At 49.7% G+C, this 23,805-nt stretch overlaps 1 protein-coding gene across 4 annotated transcripts in view; it reads right to left on the bottom strand.

Moving 5' to 3' along the window:
* LOC309365624 (phosphofurin acidic cluster sorting protein 2-like) overlaps positions 1-23,805 on the bottom strand; it is a 178,594-nt gene that overhangs the window by 16,914 nt on the left and 137,875 nt on the right. For all 4 annotated transcript variants that reach the window (XM_081903844.1, XM_081903845.1, XM_081903846.1 and 1 more), the window contains exons 3-13: positions 21,753-21,842; positions 19,727-19,852; positions 18,212-18,371; positions 17,314-17,405; positions 16,632-16,712; positions 14,920-14,979; positions 8,625-8,776; positions 4,102-4,195; positions 3,411-3,482; positions 1,624-1,751; positions 431-563 (exon numbers count right to left, since the gene is read on the bottom strand). In XM_081903844.1, coding sequence (XP_081759970.1) covers positions 431-563; positions 1,624-1,751; positions 3,411-3,482; positions 4,102-4,195; positions 8,625-8,776; positions 14,920-14,979; positions 16,632-16,712; positions 17,314-17,405; positions 18,212-18,371; positions 19,727-19,852; positions 21,753-21,842 — 1,188 coding nt within the window. The remainder of the gene's footprint in view (positions 1-430; positions 564-1,623; positions 1,752-3,410; positions 3,483-4,101; positions 4,196-8,624; positions 8,777-14,919; positions 14,980-16,631; positions 16,713-17,313; positions 17,406-18,211; positions 18,372-19,726; positions 19,853-21,752; positions 21,843-23,805) is intronic.

Here is a 23,805-nt window from a genome sequence, read left to right as displayed (position 1 = left end):
CCAGGAGCTGCCAATGACTATTTCTTTTCATCTCAGAGCTCCACCAACCCACCCTATTATTATTATTATTATTATTATTATTATTATTATTATTATTATTATATTTTTTAATCAACATTTTCCCATAATACAGTAAAACTGCAGTTACAAAAGATACAAAAGGAGAAAAACAGAAGAAGAAAAGAAAGGGACAACAGAAAGAAAGGGAGGAAAGAAGAAAGAAAGAAAGAAAGAAAGAAAGAAAGAAAGAAAGAAAGAAAGAAGGAAGGAAGGAAGGAAGGAAGGAAGGAAGGAAGGAAGGAAGGAAGGAAGGAAGGAAGGAAGGAAGGAAGGAAGGAAGGAAAACCCAGCAACCCACCGCTTCCAGGAGATTCCAGGAAAAAAACCCTTCCTCCCCCTACAAGCCCCTCCCCGCACCCCACTGCCTGACCTGGGTGCCCTGCCGTGAGTCTGGGGAGCTCTCGCTGTCCAGGCTGCTGGTCCGATCGCCCTGGCCCTTGGAGTTCTGCCTGTCCTTGACGGACATGCTGCGCGGCCGCCACAACTGCTTGTTCTCAACTTTGCTGAAAGGCAAAAGTCTGGTTTGTCGAAGTGGTACCGAGGAAGCTGGACCTGGCGGGTGGCAAAAAGAGAAGCCTGCCGGGCGATTGAGCAGCGGCCACTAGCTGCTGCGGGAAAGTCAGCGGCGGCAGTAACAAGCCCAGGCTCAGAGAGACCCCACTGGGTCCCAGACATTTCCAGGGTGTGTGTGGCTTTCACATGGATTCAGAGAGCAGGGAAGAGCCACCATGCCTCCAAAGATCACCTCTCCCTGCTTTCAGTATCTATGTGCCAACCTAGAACTGGAAGGATCTCCGGGGGAGACACTGTTGATGAGTGCCTGTCAAATCAATAACCGTATTTTTCGCTCCATAAGACGCACTTTTTCCCTCCTAAAAAGTAAGGGGGAATGTGTGTGCGTCTTATGGAGCGAATGCAGGCGGGAGGCTCTTCACAGCGCTCCTTTTAAAGAGCCGCACGGAGCGTGTATGTGGCTCTTGGAGGCTTTTCCCTGAGGAGGGAGAAGGGCAGCTGGTTACTAATGGGCTGCCCTTCTCCCTCCTCGGGGAAAAGCCTGCAAGTGCCGCACACATGCTCCATGCGGCTTGTGAAAGGGAGCGCTGAGCAGAGCCTGGGATGCATACAGGCTCTGCTCAGCACTCCCTTTAAAGAATATTTTTTTCCTTGCATTCCCCCTCTAAAAACTAGGCGCGTCTTATGTCAGGTGCATCTTATGGAGCGAAAAACATGGTATGTTACAATTCATTGCATTTTAGCTCTTTCAAGCTGCTTCCACACAAGGTGTTTTAACTCAGAATTGTTGTGCTTTGTTCACTCGTTTTTTCCCGAGCATCCAGACTGTGCCATTATCAAGCAGCTACTCTTCCAGTGTCCCCTCCACCAGGCCCTGTTCCTCTTCCATCCCCAGTCAGAGCACTGCGACCACAGCCGGTTTACGGTTGCCTGAGCACTTCAGTCGCGCCGCCTGGATTTGCCGGCATGCGACAGAATCCCACCCGCAAAACAGTGACAGGCTAGCAGCCGCTGTTCCGCCACCAGCCACAAGAGAGAGGCCTTCTTTACCTGGGAGAAACAGTGGCTGGGAACTCTGGCTTGCTGCTGCTGCTCAGCTGAGCCAGCCTGTCCACGCTGCTCTCCTTCAGGACTGTCTCGCCAGGCCCTCCTGGGCAGGATTCATCAACCTCCAGCTCCTGAGGGGATGCACAGAAAGTCTTTCTTCTTTCACTCTTTGGTAACATCAAACAGCTAGTTTCCCAGGCCAGCCTCTTCCCCTGCCTGACTGACAAGAGCAAGCCAGCTCCTCTTCCCTTGAGCAGGTACCCCTGGGCAAAATGCGCAGAGCCAGCCCTGGAAAAGAGCTCTGTTCCCACCCTCTGCCCCCCCAAGTCGCAGATCAGCTTCAGCTAGAAATTGGATATTTGGTGTCCCTGGCCACTCTGCCAGCAGAGATCCAGCAAGCATCCTTGCTTCTGACTTCCAAGAGCAACTTGAAAGCCCTCTTATGCCTGTGCAGCTGTACAAGCTTTCGTGATCAGCCGTTCATGTTAACGATTATTTTGTATTGCTTTTTTGTTGCTTTGTGTTTCAGCGCCCCTGTGAGAATTTTTGTATACTTTTTCTATGTGTTTCACGTTTCATCTTTATGACTGCTGTTGTAATAAATAATCCTTCATAAAAATTATTGCACTATATTCTTCATTAAATTACACTGGGGAACAATTTTTTTTTTCCGTTTTCTGTTGCATGAGATTTTTCAACTGTTCTTATATGTTCTTTCAATGCTGATTTCAAATCTGAAATTGATTTTTGAGTACATGCTATAGTTATCTTTCAATTTCCGACTTTTGCCGATACAGTGGTACCTCAGGTTAAGAACTTAATTCGTTCTTAACCTGAAGCACCATTTTAGCTAATGGGGCCTCCCACTGCCGCTGAGCCGCTGGAGCACAATTTTTGTTCTCATTCTGAAGCAAAGTTCTTAACCCAAAGTACTATTTCTGGGTTAGCGGAGTCTGTAACCTGAAGCGTATGCAACCTGAAGCATATGTAACCTGAGGTACCACTGTATGTCATATTTACACTGGGGATACGTGGACACTGACACGTTGATCTACCCTAACCACATGGTAATTATTGTCTTGCAAACTTAATTTTTCTTTATTTTTATAGTTTTGTAAACTAAATATTTGTATTTTTCAGATCGAACCATGGCTTCTTCAGGTAGACAAAAATGTGTAAACAAACCTGATGCCTTTTGTTATGTATGTGGCTGCTACGTACTTCCTCGTCAAAGACGCAATATAACAGCGTTTGTGAGGTGTGCCTATAAAAGCTATTTTGAAATTCCCCTGGGCGACCAAGACAAGAAATGGGCTCTGCATATTGTTTGTCACAATTGTGAGGAAATGCTTAGAGACTGGACAAAAGGAAAATGGAAGAGTATTCCTTTTGGGGTTCCCATGGTTTGACCGAGAACCAAAGGATCACACAAGTGACTGCTATTTTTGTTTCCCAGTGGTATCTACAAGGTGTTGTTATTCAGGTACTTGGTAAAGCCTTTCTGTTGTCCAAGAAGCTGACCATTTTGAGATCCACACAGATGATCCAGTTGTACTCCTCACCAGGTTCACTTCCTTCATCTTCAGAAGAGACAAACCCCTTAAAAACTGGAATTGGGAGTTCCTCAGAGTGCGGGACAGGTCTAATTGCTGAAGGAATACTGGGATAGGCAACAGAATGTCGGTTTTTCTTGCCAATACCTTTCGTATTGACCAGACAAAAACAGCACAACAAAATGAGCAAAGCCTTGCCTGGAGAGGGCTGGTAAGCACCCGTCATGCTGGACTCACCATAGCTGCTGTTTCCATGACACCCTCGTCTTGGGCGCGAGGGACACCCACTTTCCGCTTCTCTGCTTCTCCCTGGGCGAACGGGGACAGGCGAGGAGGTAGTGGGGAGAGGAGTGAGAATAGAAGTTTGAATAAGTTAGTAGATAGGACCTCCGATTCAAGCATTTCCAAGAAGAGAGCGGAAGCAGGTCGGTGCTGAGCACAGGGAAAACAAAACCCTTCCAAAACACACTTTGCTTGGTTTAGGCGCCCCAGGAGAGAAGCAACATGGCGGCGGAGGTCAGGGGTCAGGGAAGCCCGATCCCCAGCACTGCAGGGACCAGGGTGACCCCAGCGGCTGAGCCAGTAAGTCCAGTTAACCCACCTCTCCTATACTGTGAAAAGAAGCAGCTTATCCAGGAAAAGACAGGGGGTGGGGTGGGGGAAAGGAGGAAGAAATGTAACAGGGATTGCTCTCGACAGCAGGCCGGTTCTGGAACGGTGGCGGGGGGAGCCTGAGGCTTTCCCGATGTTGTTGGACTACAACTCCCATTACCCGTGCAAGCCGGGGCTGATGGGAGCTGGAGTCCGGTAAATATCAGGCAGGCCACAGGTTCCCCACTGCTGTTCTGTGGGGGGCAGGCCCAGGCAGGCAGGCTGCTAGCAGGGGGAAAGAGGAGGAGGAGGAAGATGAGGAGGAGGAGTAACTCACAGGGCTGCCCGACTCTCGCTCCTGCCCCTTTTGGCCGTGCAGACTGCTGATCTCAGTCTGGGAACCAGAGTGAGAGACGCCCTCAAAGAAGCGCCTGCAGGAGAAACAGACGGACAGACAGACGGACAGAGAGACAGACGGACAGACAGAGAGAAAGAGAAATGAGGGAGAAGTGAAGTCACCATCACCCGCCCCGCCCCCTGGGCTCAAACCCCTTCCCAGCCTCTGCCCCCAGGAAGCACCACAAGCAAAAAAACCCATCACCTGAGCCCTGGCCTGGCCTGACATGGACACACAAAGACAGTTGCGGGGGGTGGGCGGAGGGAGGTGGTGGGGCCCGTTGAGCAGCGTGAAAGCAAGTCTTCACCTTCGAGGCAGAGAAAGGACACCGCAAGAGCAAAGCAGCCCTGTTTCCAGGTAGAAAAAGTCACGTCCTCCCCGTTCCACTAAACTGGGTCAGGCCACTGGTCCGTCTATTGGCTACACCCAGGGGTGGGGAGCTTCAGGCCCAGGGACCAGATGCAGCTCCTCATCTAGCCCAGACCACACACCCTCTGCAACACCACCACCTTTCCCTTCACCATCCTTGCTTTGTGCTCTCGAGTGGTTGTTTTTTTAAAAATAATATTTATTACTTTCCCAACAATTTAAACACTACAAAAGAAAAAAAAGTTAAACAAAACAATACAGTACAATACAAAAACAAAAACACTACATAACACTAACACTATCGAGTGCTTTTTGCCAGGCTGGAATATGCACAAAAGTTACATTTGCACGCGGCATCCGGCTCTTGAAAAGTTGCCCAGAAGGCAACACATCCCTCAGGTTGCAAAAGGTTTGCTAACCCTGGTCTGCGTTGACTTGCAGAGGTTCTCTGGGGTTTCAGGCAAGAGTCTCTCCCAGCCCACACCTGGAGATACCAGGGAATGAATCTGGGACCTTCTGCATTCAAAGCACGTGTCCTGCCAATGAGCCACAGCACTTTGCTGAGCAAGAAACTGCAGACATTGCAATATGATGAGGTTGCTAAGAAGCCCCAGAGAGAGAGAGACAAAGGCAAGTGGTTCGAGCTCTGGCCAGGATTTTATAGCCACGCTGCAAGATCTGCAGGGTCTCTGCTGTACAGGCCTCTGCTGTGGTGTCAGCAGAGGGGATGGGAATGACTTAGGCTGTGTCTGACTTCAGATGCCTGACACAGCTTCAATAGCTCCCCCTACCCTGTCAGACTGTTCCTGGTGCATCAGAGCTGCAGATCTAGACGTACAGACAAGCGTAATGACTGGGAACGTCAAATGTAGGTGAAGATGCTGGGAGAGTCAAAACTGCCTCCAGGTGAGCAGCCAAAAAGCTTTTGTTAAACAGGAAGAGAGTGGTTTCCCTTGCTCTTCTCTGGTCACCAGTGAGCTGCAAAGCATTTAGCAAGCACATGTAGCAACCATGTCTCAAGGTGACCTCTGTGCCTGTTGTGCACCTCTGACCTTTCACTGGCCATGCATCAAGGTCACTATGTAAGAGGCCACTCCTAGCAGCCACTCCCTCACTACAGAGTTTCTGCTTTCTGGGAAGTTGCATAAAGCCACATACTCATCCTTTGCAATGAGCAGGACCTTTTCCTGTTGGGTCTGATAGCTGGAGATAGGGATAGCAATATTTCAGAGGTCAAACCAGTTAAGTATAATTGGTTTAATTCACAATGAAATGGGAATGCCTGTGTGCACTGGTGGAAGGGTTTAACTGGAAGATTCCTCTGAAGCTAAATTCAGAGCAAAAAAGGCTCTCGGAGCTGCCTTGATGGGCTGATAATTAACTGTTATTGTTCTCAGGCTGGAGTTTTAACCTTAGATCACATGAGAGGTATTGAATTGCAAATTCGCCATTTTGGAAGGGTGTTGGCTGAAGTCTTTGTTCCCAGACTCTGTAGGGATGTAAAAGACTCTCCAGGAGCTGCCTACCCTAAGGAAGGATGCAGTCTGGAATGCAGGCTGTGAGGAGAGACAGACCTCTGTTTCCTTCCTCACTGTTTCTATATCTTTTTCGGTGGTATGAAGTAAGAGGAAACCCCTTTTTGCGCTGCTCAGTGCTTTCGGCTGGAGACCTCCTCTCCAGGTTTTTTCGGGGGGTCAGCATCGCCTTTGAGCCCCTCCCTCTCGTTTTTCCACAATGGGTGTGCTCCACTGAAGCAGAGCACTTTCCCTGACCTGCTCCTCAAGTGCACAATGCCGGAAGTCGTTTTTGAATAATATCTAATGGATCTGGACAATGCTTCAGTTCCAAAAGGAGTCAGTTCTTATGCATTCAGCTGCTGCAAGCTGTGCAACATTAATATCTGCAATAAGGCCAACCAGACACTTCCTAGAAGCTTTACAAACACCCCCCCCACCAACCCCGCAACTGACTACATAATTGGAGGTACCAATTTACCATTAGGATCAACCATTGGGTTAACGTATCCTTTGTGAATTTGTCCCATCTCCCTTGAAAACCATCAAAGCCAGAGGTGAGGAACCAACAGTTCCCCCAGATGTTGCCGAACTCTATCAGCTTCCAGCCAGCATGGCCCACAATTGAGGATTGTGAAAGCTGGACTCCTGAAACATCCGGCAGGCCATGGGTTCGCCATCCCTGTCCTAAACTGGTGCCCATCACCACATTTTGCAACCACAGAGGCCAGTAGCCTTGAATGATGATGATAACGATAATAATAATAATAATAATAATAATAATAATAATAATAATAATATTTTTATTTATACCCCGCCCATCTGGCTGAGTTTCCCCAGCCACTCTGGGCGGCTCCCAATCGAGTGTTAAAAACAATACAGCATTAAATACTAAAAACTTCCCTAAACAGTGCTGCCTTCAGATGTCTTTTAAAGATAGGATAGCTGCTTATTTCCTTCAAATCTGAAGGGAGGGTGTTCCACAGGGCGGGCGCCACTACCGAGAAGGCCCTCTGTCTGGTTCACTGTAACCTCACTTCTCGCAATGAGGGAACCGCCAGACGGCCCTCGGCGCTGAGGGTGGAGACGCTCCTTCAGGTATACTGGGCCGAGGCCGTTTAGGGCTTTAAAGGTCAGCACCAACACTTTGAATTGTGCTCGGAAATGCACTGGGAGCCAATGCAGATCTCTCAGGACCGGTGTTATGTGGTCCCGGCGGCCACTCCCAGTCACCAGTCTAGCTGCCGCATTCTGGATTAATAGCAGTTTCCGGGTCACCTTCAAAGGTAGCCCCATGTAGAGCGCATTGCAGTAGTCCAAATCCATTACCTTGACTGAAACCTACCATCCCTGTTCTTCAAACCCATGCACACTTTTCAAAACCTCTGTCCCAGCGTTGGGGACCCTGTGGCTCTCCAGATGTACTAAAATTGCTACTCCCGTCATGTTTGACCACTGACCATGCTGCCTGGGGCAACTGGGAATCAGGAGTCCAGGCACAGACTCCCCAGTCCTGCTTTATCATCTCCATCTCCCAAGAGTGTTTATTTTCTGAACCCCAAAGTTCCAGAAGTTTTGATCTTTATCTGGGGGGGGGAGTTGCTCCTGCCCTGATCATTTGGTTGTGCTTTCCTGCACCCTTTCCTCAGCTCTATGATGAGAAAGGGGATCTGCAGGATCGTAAGAGAATATGGAATACCAATATGTATGTTCTGTCTCTCCTCATTGCTCCAGCCTGGCCCAGCAGAGAACAAGCCATTTAAACACAGCTGCTAAGTGAGGTGGCCGGGCCTACCTCCTCTACCAGGCTCTGAGATGCAGTTGTCCCCCCCCCATCTCCCTCCCTGCCCCTCTTCCAAGCGCACACGCGAAAGGGCTGCTTCTGAAGCAGGGATGGATGTGATCGTAACGCCCTCCCCTCCCTCGGGCAGTGCAGCCTCTCGAAGGAGGGGCCCTCCTGCTCCATCAATCCACGGCGGTCTCTGGTGGGGCTTACGCAGGGCTCTCTATCAGCCTGTCAAATCCAAGGTCAGCCTCAAGTTATCAGCATCTATCACCCAGCTACTTTATAGTCCCAAACCTCCTTCTTTCCCCCTCAGAAAATGAATCAAAAGTGCAGGAGCTGTGCCTCATAAGTCACACCCTGCCGCTGGGGCACCGTCAAGGAGCCTGGCTTCACGGTGGGAAAGGAAACCAAGGCTGCGAACATTTAAAGTGTATTTAAAGCACCTTCTAACCTGCCCAAATGGCCTGTTTTTTACGCTGTGAGCTGCCCTGAGATCTCTGGATGAAGGGTGGCGTTACGCATTTAATAAAGAAATAGATAATAAATGCCCTGCACAGAGCTACAATCCATAGCAACTCCTAACAGCTCCCAGGATTCCTGAAGTGTTTTAAATGCAGGGTGTGCATGCAGTTGAACGGTCTTGTTTTTCTGGCACGGCGTCTGCCTGGGAGGTTGTGTCTCCTTTGGGGAAGGAGGAAACGGCCTCCAGAGCACAGGGGAAGACCTTGCAACCCTACAAGTCTCCCGTTGGTTCGAGGCCTGAGCTTCTTGCCTCACCTCCTGTCGGCTCTTACCTCAGGGTGGGCTTTGGAGTGCTGTGGACGCTTTCGTTATCCTCTATCTCGGGGCCGCTGTCACTGTTGTTACATTCCTCGAGGCTGTCGTAGAGCAGACCCAGGTCCTCTTCCACCTCCTGCGTCTGATCCACTGGGTCAGAATCCAGAACCTGCAGAACCCAAAACACACAGTGGGGTGTGGGGGTGGGTATACTCTCACGTACACCACAAGACCGTTTTGAAAATGAATTTCACCACTTGTAACCCCCTCTTTCCAAGACCAAAAATTAAAAAATGAAGTCACCAAGTGTTGTAATCCATTCAGAAAAGGTTGAAGATTACAGATTTTCTAGCATACTCTATGATATTTGGAGCATGAAATATAGGAAAGTTTATTATTTTTTTTTAAAAAAAACCCCTGCATGTGACAAATTTTAAGCCACATGGAGTCCCTTTTTGTGTTACACAGCTAAGCACAGGGAGGCAAAATACCCCCAACTACTGGAGGGGGGAGAAACACCTCTTAGCTGGAGCTATTTCCTAGACATATTCTTGATTAAATTGTCCCTACAGATTCTCAAACTGATCTTTACGTCTGGATGTGACGCTTCTCTGTGCAACTGATGTTCCCCATTATGCTATGGTGGTTCTGTTGTTTTTGCATTTGTAACCTGTGTTGTGCATCAAAATTTAAAAGCCAACAGTGACATTTCAAAATATTAAAGCACTCTGATATCACTTTAACAGTCAGGGATTCCCCCAAGGAATCTTGAGAATTGTTGTTTGTTAAGGGTGTTGACCCCATAGAACTACAATTCCCAGCACCCTTAAAAAAAACAGTTGCTGGAATTGGGGTGGGGTGGGGTGGGGAGACCTGACTGCTAAAGCGGTATAAAAGTGCTTCAAATGTGTGGTGTGGATGTGACTGTCGCTTTCCTCCATCTATTTTATCGGGGGGTGGGGGGTTTGAAACCTTAGGTGTCAGGCATGAATGAAGCTCTCCAGGCCTCTCTATCTGGCGCTTGGGGTCACATTTCCTTCCCAGGACACCCTCCCTCCAATAATCCTCCCTGGCCCTTCCCCACAGCCTCACCAGGAGGTTTTTGCCTAAGTGGGAATGTGTCTTTGAACTCGGAGGATGCCTCTTTGCTTGTCTGGCAGCAGGAGGAAGAGATGCGGGTCTTGTGGGTGTGGATGTGAAAACCTCTGCTTTCTGAGTGGATGGAATATGTGGCCTATTGTGCCAAGCTTAGAGCCATCGCCTGTATTCTGCCAATGACTCTGTCCGGCCACACTCACTGCTGGCCCCCAAAAGCTTCCTTATAAGTTTACGTGGCCCTTGGAGTGAAAGCCGCTCCCCACCAGGGGCGTAGGAAGGGGTGTGTGGGAGGTGTGGGGCGCCCCGGGTGTCATCCTGAAGGGGGTGACATTCGGCGCCCCCCTCCTGCCCACGACTACTCCAAGCCCGGCGAGCAGCAAAGCTGTGGCTCTCCTCCTTCCCCCGGGTTGCTGTAGGGGAGGATTGCGGCGCGGCGCCAAGATCCGCCCCCGAGGAGGATCGCGCAGTCGCGCCAATCGGCCCTGTGGGTGGATTGCCCCGCCCCTTGGGCGGATCGGCCCCGCCGCCATGGACAGATCGCCCTGCCTCTGGGTGCACGGCCGGAGCACCCAGCTCTGCCCCTGCTCCCCACCCGTCTGACACCAACAAAGGGGTGCTGGGGATTCATCTTCCATCCTCTAATTTGAAAGGCACACTTGCCCAACTCATGAAAGTAATCCTCTTTATAAGTCTTCTGGGCTATGGCAATTTATATTTGTTATAAGCTGTCTTATCCACATTTGTTTTCTGTTATTTGCTTTTCCACCTCGCAATGCATATATACTTGTGCTTCAATTAAAAAAAGTCTTTTCAAAAAAATCCAATTACCAGATTCTGTGCCAGGCATCAGATTCCACACGAAATTATCCACACTGGGAGTTTTGAGAAGACAAACAGCTCTGTGTATAGCTACAGAAACAATTGATTCTCCTAGTCACTTCCACACACCTCCCCCCCCTTTGAACAAGCTTTTTTACTCCCCAGGCAGCTTTAATTTTTTTTTTTAATTCTCCCTTCTGAAACACCTTTCTTTACCTTTCTAAGGCAGAAGTGCATCATGTAAAACACACACACACACACACACACACACACAAAACCAAAAACACAACAACAACACCAGTTGGTCATTGTTAAGACTATTTAACTTTAAAAGTGAGTTTGCTTTCTTCTTCCACCCTCCCTGCTCCTTTTCCCTTTAGTGCTGTGTCTTTTTTAGATGGTCAGCTTGCTAGTCAGGACTGTCTCATTTCAAAGGATTTATTGTAAGCTGCTCTGGGAGACTTTTTTGGCTGAAGAGCAGGGTACAAATATCCTGGATGAAACAAATAAATAGTTCAAGCTCGAACCAGGCCACAGGGGGGAAATTAAGAGAAGTAGAAAGCACATGCCTGCAGCATCCTGGGCTGCCCAGGTTTTTAAAGCCAGTGGAGTTTGGAGTGCACTCTGCAACACCAGGCAAAAATCAAACAATAATCTAATGAATTTGCGAAATCCCTTTTTGCACCCTGACCATAGACGCCCGGAAAGAGCATTTTTCAGCTGTTTGGTACTAGACAACGTCACCCACCAATCTCCCCTTTCTCTCTAGTTGTGGCCATAACAAATACTTCTCATCAATCTCGTGCAATCCAAGAGATGAAACCTGGTGAGGGGGTGGGTGTGTGCTGTGCCCCCTCTGCCCGTCCGAACATTATCTGCTAAGACCTGCTTGGAAACCCTTAATGATGACATTTTGGTGAACTGAAGCCAGCCGATTAACCAAGGCCGAAAGGATAAATAAATAATACTGTAAAGGGGCAATATATCTGCAGGATTTTTAATTTCACCCCCCCTTTTGTTCATAGAAGATGGCATTAAAACAGCATGTTAATGGCATTTGCGGATATTACTAATGATGAAAACTGTGAATGCTAAGTAAGGACGGATTGAAATGGTTTTGGTTTTGTTTTCTGTTTAAGGGGATCTAGCAAGGTTGAGGGGGTGGGAAGCAAGCAAGAAATAACAGGCATTTGTATGCTGCCCGAGTGGGAGGAGGAAGCAGAGTTAGCCTACTTCTCATGCACCAAGCATGGGGTGAGGGGTTCTGATCTTCCTTGTCCTGGCGTAAATCCCATCTGTACTTCAGCTATGAATATACAAAGTGGATTTATACTGGGTTAATGGCCCACCTAGTAGTCCAGGATTATCTCCTGCAGCCTTTGCCAACCTGAACTCCCAGATGTTCTCAACTACAACTCCCAGTGCTGGCTGGGGCTGGCGGGAGTTGCCATCCAAAACATTGGGAGGGCACCAGGTTGCCAAAGGCCGGTCCACTGTGCAATGCAGAGGTCCTTCCAGAAGAAGCCACCCCAAACTTGGCTGCCAGAGATTCTTTTCTACTGCTGGTGCTGGAAGACTGCACCTTCTGTACTCAAAGTATGCGATCTGCCATCAGGCTGCGGAGAAGGGAAGCAGGGCCATTCTCTCGCCTCTGCAAGAAACCAGCTGCCCTTGGTATACCTGAAGGAACGTCTCCACCCCCATCGTTCAGCCCGGACACTGAGGTCAAGCGCCAAGGGCCTTCTGGCGGTCCCCTCACTGGGAGGTTACAGGGAACCTGGAAGAGGGCCTTCTCGGTGGTGGCGCCCACCCTGTGGAACGCCCTCCCATCAGATGTCAAAGAAATAAACAACTATCTGACTTTAAGAAGACATCTGAAGGCAGCCCTGTTTAGGGAAATATTTTAATGTTTGATGTTTTATCGTGTTTTTAATATTCTGTTGGAAGCTGCCCAGAATGGCTGGGGAAACCCAGCCAGATGGGCAGAGTATAAATAACAAATTATTATTATTATTATTATTATTATTATTATTATTATTATTATTATTATTATTATTCACCCTCCACAGTCTCCTGGCATTGGCCATTCATCTGTCTGCAGCAAGGGTTAAATTAGGCGAACAGAGTAGTCCGTGTTAGGTCTGCTGGGAGACCACCCCATGCAGCTCCTCCTTTCCCATTCCAGCTATAAGCGTCGTCCCTCCACCCAACTTAACACACTATCGACTCGTGCACCAGGAAATAATTCAATTCCATCCCGGAAATAGTGGGAGAGAGGGAGGTGTCTTTGTGGCTCACAAGCAGACCCTCCCTGGAGCCTGAAGAAAGACGTCAGTGAGGGCAGGGGAATCTCCAAAGAGATTCAGCAGGACTTTGTTGACTCTGTTCAGCCTCCCCGCCTAACAGCTGATGCATGTGGTGGCGCAGAAGCAGCCGCCTTCCCGTGCATCGTCCCAGCCAGTCCCGGAGCGCCAACTCTAGTTGTGGATATTTGGGGATACAGTGTTTTTGGCAGGGGTTGAAGAGAGAGCGGCAGAGAGGGAGTTTAAAGGGTGTTTTATAGAGGATGCTCCCCACGTGATGCAATTTCACTTACCGTATTTTTCGCACCATAGGACGCACCGGACAATAGGACGCACCTTGTTTTAGAGGGGGGAGAACAAGGGGAAAAAATTCTTCTGCTCTCTGCCCAGCGCCCCTTCAGCGAAGCGGCAGGAGGCTCTGCGCAGAGAGTGGGAGAATTTTCCCCCTTTTGTTTTCCCGTTCTAAAACAAGGTGCCGTTCAGGCGGCTACCTTGGAAGCCTGGAGAGCAAGAGGGGTCGGTGCGCACCGACCCCTCTCGCTCTCCAGGCTTCAGGTTCCTTTCGACCTGCTCTTTGGGGCTGGCGGAGGAAGCCCACCACCAGCCCCAAAGAGCAGGTCAGGGAGCAGCGGCCATAGGCGCGCGTCACCTCTCCAGCCGGGAGAGGGTCGCGGGGGGCTGCTTTAGCCCCGTGCGTGCTCTCCCGGCTGGAGAGGTGACGCGCGCCTATGGAGGCTCCTGCCATAGGCGCGCGTCACCTCTCCAGCCAGGAGAGGGTCGCGGGGGGCTGCTTTAGCCCCGTGCGTGCTCTCCCGGCTGGAGAGGTGACGCGCGCCTATGGAGGCTCCTGCCATAGGCGCGCGTCACCTCTCCAGCCAGGAGAGCGCGCGCGGGGCTAAAGCAGCCCCCCGCGACCCTCTCCCGGCTGGAGAGGTGACGCGCGCCTATGGCAGGAGCCTCCATAGCCGAGCGTCACCTCTCCAGCCGGGAGAGCACGCGCGGGGCTAAAGCAGCCCCCCGCAACCGTCTCCCAGCTGGAGACGTGGGGCTGGGGCGGGGGAAGCCCGAGCTTCCCCCTCCCCCAGAACGGGACCCAGAGCCATGCCGAAGCTGCGCGCAGCTTTGGCATCGCTCTGGGAGCTTTCGGGGCTGGGGGAGGGTGAAGCCCTCCGCCAGCCTCCAAACCATGTCGGGAGACAGCGGGAGGGCGCGCTGCGCCTCTCCCGCTGTCTCCCGAGTTTGCGGGGCTGGCGACGGGGAGGAGCAGGGTTCTCCCCCCCGCCAGCCTTCTAGCCAAGTCAGGGGGCAGCAGGAAGGGCGCTCTGCGCCTCTCCCGCTGTCCCCCGAGTTTGCGGGGCTGGCGACGGGGAGGAGCAGGCTTCTCCCCCCGCCAGCCTTCTAACCAAGTCGGGGGACAGCGGGATGGCGGCGTTCCGCCTCCCCGCTGTCCCCCGGGCTTGTGGGGCTGGTGGTGGGGCTCTCCTGAAGCCTGGAGAGCGAGAGGGTCGGTGCGCACCGACCCCTCTCGCTCTCCAGCTTCAGCGAAAGCCTGTATTCGCACCATAGGACGCACACACATTTCCCCTTCATTTTTGGAGGGGAAAAAGTGCGTCCTATGGTGCGAAAAATACGGTATGTGCGCAGTGCCCCCGGAATGTAACCGGGGGGGGGGGAGGGCGAGACATCTGCAGTTGCCCACCCCTACCTACAGGCACAAAGTCCACCGTAGACAATGAAGCTGTCTAATACCGTGCCAGACAATGGGACGATCTAGCTAAGCAGCACCTACACTGGCCGGCAGCCGCTCTCCCAGGCTTCAGACAGGAAGTCTTTGCCAGTCCTCCCTGGAGATGAGGGGGAATGAACCAGGGACCTTCTGCACTCTAAGCAAATGTTCCACCACTGAGCTAGCTAAGCCTTCCTCAGCAGGGTCCTGCTCACAGGGTGCCAGCTGCCCAAGAGACAGGTGTTGCTCCTGCAAACAGGAACCTATGTAGGGAGGTGGGGGGGGGGGGAGGAGAGGAAGAGGAGGGCAGAAGAGAGAAAGCCGGCTGGCCACACGCCTGACAGGGACAGACTCACAGCTTCTTACCTCGTCCGTCACTTTAAACCTCTTCAGCAAGGCAACAAATTTCTGCTTGAAGTTTGGTTGCTAAAATGAGAAGGAAGTTGGGGATGGGGGTAAACATTTCAATCACAGTGCTAGAGGCTTCTCACTTTCCCCCTACCCTGGCTACAGACACACGCCTCGCTGGCTTCTTTAAACTTTTCCTGAAAGCAAAACCCACTAGCCAAAATAATAATAATGATGGGGGCAAAAACCCTAAGCAGGCCGAGCTCCAGGTATTGTCGGGCAGGCTGCCCCCTCGGCACCAACCACCCCCTGCCCAGTACAGTGGTACCTCGGGTTAAGTACTTAATTCGTACTTAACCTGAAACTGTTCTTAACCTGAAGCACCACTTTAGCTAATGGGGCCTCCTGCTGCTGCTGCGCCGCCAGAGCACGATTTCTGTTCTCATCCTGAGGCAAAGTTCTTAACCTGAACCACTATTTCTGGGTTAGCGGAGTCTGTAACCTGTAGCGTATGTAACCTGAGGCGTATGTAACCCGAGGTACCACTGTACTTATCACCGCCACCTCCACTCGGGGCTCTTGCCATGGGTGCTGACAGCACCCCAATCCCCACAGCGGCTTATGGGCCAGTTCTCTTGCACTGCCTATTATCAACACTACCTTTCCTCCAGCCTCCCTTTGGAAGCCAGGGACACTGGAAGTTGTTTTCTACCGAGTCAGGCCACTGGGTCCATCTAGGTCAGTTTTGTCTGCACTGAGCGGTAGCATCAACTCTCCAGATTTCGGACAGGGGTCTCTCTGCACCCTACCTGGAGATGCCAGGTAAACCTAGAGCCTTCTGCATGAAAAGAAGATGCTCTACCGCTGAACTACTGCCAACGACAAGAACGCAACGTACAACTGCTTAATAAATCATCTGAGCACTGAACAGAACGTGGAAGCAGCCATGGTCTCTGCTCAGAGGACTCGGAATCTGCGAGGCCAGAATACAGGCTTTGGGTGGGAAGATGTCAAGACCCATTACTGCCCCAGCCCTGACAGAGCTGCCACTCCGCTGACAAGCAGACCTTTCAGCCATATCCAAAAGCAAATCAATGTGGCAGCTGACTGCGTGCCCCTAAGTGCTGCGCATAAGCAGGCGCACGAGAAGCCTGCCATGTAGACGGCCATTTGGATGGAGGGATGTGGAGGTCAGGAATCAACAGTGGATGGAAGTTTGCATGCATGGATGGCTTGAAGGTGCCGGATTGCTGAAAAGCAGCTGCCACACAAAGGCATGTGCTAAGAGCATGGGTGGGGAATCTGTGGCCTTCCAGATATTGTGGGACTCCACATCTCCCATTCAGCCCCAGCCAGCATGGCCAACGGTCAGGGATGATGGGAACTGTAGTCCGACAATATCCAGAGGGCATCAGTGGAGAAGACTGTTATATGGGATCAATGAGTTACGGAGGTTGTCTATTACGCAGATTAAGCACATTTGCTTATTTTGCAAAATTTAATCCTGCTATTTTGGGGGGAAATAACTGGAGATTAACTTCTCCAGCATACCAACAAGTTCAACTTCTGGTCAACCAGACTCTAGCCTGAGTGCTATCCTCTATGGCGCCACCTGCTGTGGAGGATCAGAGAGCCTCCCGCATCTAGTCTATTGCGCTGGGAGTAAAATAAAATAAAAACTCCAACCCCCACAAACTCCCCTTTGGAAAGGCAAGGAAGGGTGTCTTTACTCTGGTCATCGATGTGGTTCTGATCATTTTCCGCCTGGCTTTCTTCGGCTTCCTCACTTCATCCTCTTCATCATATAAATCCTGAGAAGCGAGAGATGGCAGCATGGAATCAGAAGAATGTGAAGTTCCACCCCTCTCCACGTGGCCTCAGAGATGCACCAGGCAGCTCCCCTCACTGGCCTTATTTTGCACCGGGCAGAATGTGTCCCTGAACTTGATAAAGACTCTGACTGGTCTGAATGGAGGACAGAGAAGGGTGAGAATAGAAAGTAGCCTGCTGTAGAAAGGCAGAATTTGTTGGTCATACCTGCCATGTGGCCCTTGAAAAGTTGCTCAGAAGGGACTGTGGCCCTCAGGATGGAAATACCATTTTCAGGCTAAGCGAAACCACTGTATGTAACTGATGGCAATACTGCTCAGAGACTGGATACGGGTGAGCTGCTAAAGCAGCAGCATAACTTGGAAGGCAACATGGGGAGAACAGCAGATGTCAATGGGCTGCCTTCATTGCTGGGACTCCAACTCCCATCAGCCCCAACCAGCACAGCCAATGGTTAGGAATGGTGGGAGTTCTAGTCCAGCAACACCTGAGAGGCACCACATTGGCTACCGCTGTCATAGAGGGAAGGTGAGACCCGAATAGACAGAGAGACAGACAGCAGGCTGGTTGGTCAGTAGCTACCTGGCCTTGCACGGCATCATCGCTGGCTTCCTGCTCGGAGGAAAAGCTGTCGTCCTCTTCTTCAGAGTAGTTGTCAATATCTGGAGAGCGATCTGGAACGGGAAAAGGCAGAGACCATGGCCAAACTGCACTGAGCCAGCAAGGGGAAAGGAAGGGAGTCTGGGGGAATAGAGGAAAACATGGTATGGAACCAATGAGTTTGCTATTAAGGCCTAGGAATCTGTCACTGATGGCAGGGACCCACTGTAAGGATTCTGGAAGAGGTGTGGCACAAGCAGAGTGAAAGAACAGAGGGGCATGTTTAGAAAACAAAGCTATTCTGGATGGATGTAGAAAAGGAACATATCACAGGACAGAAAGTCAGTGAAGGCACAGATGAGAGTTGGATGAGAACCTGACCAAAACAGTTTTTAGGTAGTAGATTCAGAGAAGCTTTAGGTTTAAGGAATACATTACTATGTTTGCGATAACTTTTAACAAAAAAAAAAAAACCCCTGAAGCTTTTCTTTTAGGGATAGTTAGCTAATAGAATTAATGGATTATGCTGAAATGGCAAGATTAATGGGTGTAATAAGAAACCAAGAAGAAGAAATTATTAAAGATTGGGGAAATTTTGTAGTATATTTGAAAAACTCATGTATACAAATAAGCTCATTAGCAGGACTAACGTAAAACTAGCGGTTAGATTATTATGAGAACTAAAAAATTACTTAAAGATGGAGTAATGTGGAAAATGCAGCATGAAAATTAAAATTTAAAAGAAACCACAAAAATGGGGTGGGGGGAATCAAATATATGTGATTTGTGTTTTTGTTATTTGCATGTCTGTAAATTTCTTTTGAAAAACCGAAAAATAAAAATTATAAATAAAATAAAATAAAAATAAGTAACACATTACCAGCTTTGATTTTGGGGCCAGAGGGGACGTTTCCATCTTCGTGATCAATGGGCTGGCTAGAGAGAGAGTAGATGCTGATTTCGGCCACTCGGATGCTCACATCCTTGATGTTGCTGTGGAGGCCCAGGAGCTGCCCTCCATCTGTCGGGTGCTGCATGACCTGAATAAGGGATCAATGATACTCAGCACACAGGAGGAAGCCTCTGGATCAGGCCAGTGACCTGCCGTAGGGAGGCAGAATAACATGTATTTGGGCTCCGTGTAGAGAAATGTGTTCTACATTGGGCTGCCTTTGAAGATGGCTTGGAAACTGCAGTTGATGCAGAATTCAACAAGCAGAATGTTGATCACAGCAGGACTGTCTGAACAAAGAACACCACTTTTGGCATGACTGCGCTGGATACGAATTCGTTTCCAGGCTTAATTCAAAATGCTAGTTTCTGCTTATAACGCCTTATGAAGATTAGAAACTCAGGGCCTTAAAAAATATCACTTCTCCCCACAGGAACCAACCTGGACCCTGCAATTAGAGGCTCTCAACGTGAGGCTCTGAATCTCAGGGTTGTGGGTTTGAGCCTCGTGTTGGACGAAATAGTCCTGCACTGCATCGGGTCAGACTAGAAAAATCCTGTGGTCCCTTCCAACTCTACAATTTATGATCATTATCTTGAGACCCTCCTTAGTGTGGCCCCTCCATGCTCAGAAGTTGGCAACACGAGATTGGGCCTTTCCAGTGGTGGCCCCCTAGATGTGGAATGCTCTCCTCAGGAAGGCACACCTGGCACACCCCACCCATCCCATTTTTTTTAAAAAATGGAACGCTTCACGAATTTGCATGTCATCCTTGTGCAGGGGCCATGCTAATCTTCTCTGTATAGTTCCAATTTTAGTATATGTGCTGCCAAAGCGAGCACCCCACCCATCCCACTTACATTTATATTTAGGCGCCAGGCAAAGACTTTTCACTTTACCCAGGCTTCTGGCCCTTACTCTGAAGGGTGAAACTGTGTCCTCTTTTATTGGGGTGGGACCTGTAAGCCCTGCCTTTTTCTCTGTACAGCTGTGCTTTTAGGATTTTTAATTGGAAATTCCTAATTGGCTTGAAGGTAACTCGCTTTGCTTCCCTCCGTGAAAACAGCGACTGGCAAATACAATGAATAACATCAGCAAAAGCAAGCAAGCAACTCCCAGCATCCCTTGCCATTGGCTTTGCTTGCTGGAGCTGATGAAAACTGCGGCTCAACAACATCTGGGCCTTTATGTGGAAGAGGAGCTCCGTATACAGGATCTACCTAGAGGAGGGGCTCCAATTCTACTCCCTTGCGCAGGAGGAGGCTTCCGGGACAGACCAGGCCCCTCCCACATACAAGAAGCAGAACCTGCAAAGAACTTCAGAAGGTGCCTTGGTGCCTCTCCTGCTTCCCATCAGCTCTGGCACCACCAAGAGCCCATTGCTCAGAGATGGTTAAAGGCATGGGATGCCCACATAACTGCCCACCTTACTGCTTCCCTTACCTCAGCCATGTTGATGATGCCCACTGCCAGGGTCTTGTAGCCCAAAATAGTGCGGTTCTTGTACCTTTTTCTGCGTTGGAGCATGATTTGGAGCTTGTTGCCATCACGTTTCAGGAAGTGTGGGTACTACAGAGAGAGGAGGAGACAGATTCAGATAATATGCTGTTTTTGAGGTGCCTGTTCAGTGTAGCGGTTCGGGCAGAGGTCGGCAACCTAAGGCCCATGGGCCGGTTTTTGCCTATGAGCTTCATGGAACCGGCTCACGGACGTTCCGTGGATCGGCGTGGGGATTCCGTGTTCTTTTCCCCCCGCAGCACCATTTTTTTCTCACTGCGGGGACCAACTTCCGGGTCGGAAGAGCACCGGATATAGCGTGTGTGCATGCGCACAGGTGGTCCTCACCCGGAGGAGCGCCCGTACACGTGTGTACATGCTATTTCTGGCGCACTTCCAAAACGGAGGAGCGCCCGTGCGCACACGATCTTTCCGGCACTCTTCCGAACCAGAAGAGCGCCAGAAATGTCTCTGGCCCACCAAGAGGTCTGCCGGGGAGTGGCCTCAAAAAACTTTGCCAACCCCTGGGTTAGGGTGAAGAAGACGATGATGATGAATTACACTTCTTAGCCACATTTTCTTCCATTTGCAGGAAGTAAACGCAAAGCGACTTACATTATAATAGAAAAAAAATTAAACCAACATAAAACGAAAATAAAAGAAAGGCTAAAACATTCACACACGCAGAAGGCGGCCGAACACATCCCACCCACTGAAGAGGCCACATCATCTAAAACTCTCCAAGCGAAAGGTCATAAGCCCAGCTGAAAAGAAACGTTTTTTTGCCCTGGCACCTAAAAGTAGCCAGTTATGGTACCAGGCATGCCTTCCTAGGGAGAGGATTCCATAAGCAGGGCAGTGCTAGGGTTCAAATCCCCACTAAGCCATGCAGCTCATCAGATGGCCTTGGTCCGGTCACAGTCTCTCAGCCACCCTCACCGAGTTGTTACCAGGATAAAATTTAAAAAGGGAGAACCATAGACACCATCTTGAGCTCCCTGAAGGGCAGGTGGTATATAAACGGAGTAGGAGTACTAAGTAAATAATAAGTAAGAACCCGGCAGAGAACTGAAAAAGAAACAAGCTTGATTTCTCAAACGCTCTCCATGTTTTCTTCCATGCATCTCCTCAACACTGGGGAAACCCAGTCAGATGGAAGGGGTATAAATAATAATAATAATAATAATAATAATAATAATAATAATAATTTACACCATGGCTAGCAGTTCACTCAGCCTAGCCCATCCTTCCTCATTCTGGTGTCGCTCCAGATGCTCACTAGATCTTATCTCCCATTATCCCTGACTCAAAGAAGAAGAAGAAGGAGAAGGAGAAGAAGAAGAAGACAAAGAAGAAGAAGAGGAGGAGGAGGAGTTTGGATTTGATATCCTGCTTTATCACTACTCTAAGGAGTCTCAAAGCGGCTAACAATCTCCTTCCCCCTCTTCCCCCACAACAAACACTCTGTGAGGTGAGTGGGGCTGAGAGACTTCAGAGAAGTGTGACTGGCCCAAGGTCACCCAGCAGCTGCATGTGGAGGAGGGGGGACTCGAACCCGGTTCACCAGATTACGAGTCCACCGCTCTTAACCACTACACCACACATGCTCCCATACTCTAGGCCATGCTGAGGGACACCAGGTTGGGGCAGGCATACTCTCATGAATGGCTGATTTGAAAGGAGCCTTTGGCTGACATCCTAAACACATTTGCTAGGAAGCAAGACCCATTGAACACAGCAGAACCGACTTCCAGGGGGTAAACATGTCTAGGGCTGCTGTCAGAATAGCAATCCTACCCTACATGTGCAAGAGAAAGCCTCTTCAACAGAATCTCAAGGAAACTCCTAAAGCTCTTCCCATTCTGTTCCCAAATGCACTGTCTGTTCAGAAAGCCAGAGATGCAGGGAAAAGATTTTAATCATCCTGTCGAGGGATGGTTCTCTGCTATCTGGTGGGCAAAGTTCAAATTACCTGCAACGAAAATGTCAGTTCCAGGTCAGTCTCCATCAGGCCTCCAGGGGGCAGAACATATTCATTGGATCTCAGGACTCTCTTTGAACCCTGCAACAAGACCCGGATTGAAGTGTTAAGAGTCAATTATCGCATCACAACCTCAGCTGGCCTGTGTAAGGAAGGAAAAACACAACGCCAAGAATTTGATGACACAAAGTAAAGCAACAGAGCAGTCTGTATTAAGCAGCAGATGATTTCCAGAGATCTGAGCCTTAAAGAAAAGGAAATGGGGAATGTAGGGGCAAGGGGGTGGTGGCATGTCACTGAAAAGCAACTAGGTACAAATGCTTTAAGAAGACTTTCTCCTAATAAATGAACACAGCAAGCAAAATTCACTGTGAATGAGTTCACACAGGATGACCCGGGGAGCCACAGAAGGACTGCATTGAGCTTTACCTACATATTTCAATATATCTTGCATTTATGTCATGCTTTTAAAAAATAATAAATACATATATACAAGCAAAGACAGGCAAGTGCTACAGGTCCTTTTTCACCACCCAATTCTCCCACAGCACACCACCAGCCAGCTGGTCTGGATCAAAGTTATGAGACAAGTCCTTCCATTCAGCCGCCCACAAATTGTGGTAGACCAGGGCACAGTCACCTAGCCCTCCTCCTTGCAACCAATGATTTCAACATGCTCCTGGTGGTCTTACTGAGTTTTAAACGAAGCACGTTGAAAGGTTTGTCCACTGTTTGGCTTGTGCGGAAGGGAGGGAATGTCAAGAGTTGTAGGAAATGAAGAGAGCTCCCACACTTTAATGTCACAAGTCTTCTTTTGGATTTGGGATGCAACAAGTATGCCATCGGTTGGCCAGTCTTTTTCAAGCTGGTGCCCTCCGTAGGTTTAGGCTCATAACACCCATCAGTCCTGGCTGATGATGGGAGTTTTAATCCAAAACATACGAAGGGTGCTAGGTTGAGGAAGACTGCTGTAAGCAATATGATGTCTGAATGCATGAAGTCCAAAACTCCAAAGGATTCATTACTCTGGGGTTTCATCTTTGCTACTGTGTTTGAACAAACGCAGAAGGTCACTCTGATGGGCAGCAGTTTTCCACGGTCTCAGGTAGAGTCCTTTCCTAACTCTATTACCCAAGATCCTTTCAGCTGAAGGTGAGCACAGGATCATGTGCTCTGCTATGAATGGACAGAAAAGCAGAGCGTGGTGCTGTCAGAATAATTCTTATGCTCATAAAAGGTAAAGGTAAAGGGACCTCTGACCATCAGGTCCAGTCACAGATGACTCTGGGGTTGCAGCGCTCATCTCGTTTTATTGGCCGAGGGAGCTGGCGTACAGCTTCCGGGTCATGTGGCCAGCATGACTAAGCCGCTTCTGGCGAACCAGAGCAGCGCACGGAAACGCTGTTTACCTTCCCGCCAGAGAAACTTGCACTTTGACGTGCTTTCGAACTGCTAGGTTGGCAGGAGCAGGGACCGAGCAACGGGAGCTCACCCCGTCGCGGGGATTCAAACCACCAACCTTCTGATCATCAAGCCCTAGGCTCTGTGGTTTAACCCACAGCGCCACCCGCGTCCCGATCTTATGCTCGTACCTGTGCTTAAAAACAAACTTTCCCAGGTGTTTAAGGTTGAAGTGTGCCTCCAGTTCTCATCCGCAAAAATAAGGCACAATTTATCAAGCCCCAGCTGGGCATTCCTGAACCGAGGCTGCCCCAAATGCTAGGCACACCGTGCAGTCTCGCTTAGATCCTCCACCTCGGCAGCCAAGCCACTGCTAAGAAAGCAATTGCCTATTTCCCTGCTCAAATGAGCCGGGGGGATTTTCTCCATGCTGCAGGGAGGGTCGCTCCACTGCCAGTGAGAAGTTCAGAGAAAGAGCAGAGCATAGCCAAATTATCCACCCACCTCGCCTTATTAAGCCGTGCGGAATTAACTTGGCTCGGGGGCAAACATTACACAGATCTGTCTGAGTGGAGAGATTCCACTTCCAGCAGGATTAACCTGGCTCACCTTGGGAGGGGAAAAGGAAACGGATTAGCCGGCG

Source organism: Podarcis melisellensis, assembly GCF_964234715.1.
Source record: "Podarcis melisellensis genome assembly, chromosome: 3".
NCBI lineage: Eukaryota > Metazoa > Chordata > Lepidosauria > Squamata > Lacertidae > Podarcis > Podarcis melisellensis.
Note: the sequence above shows the minus strand (reverse complement) of the source record. Positions and strands in the feature narration are given on the sequence as shown.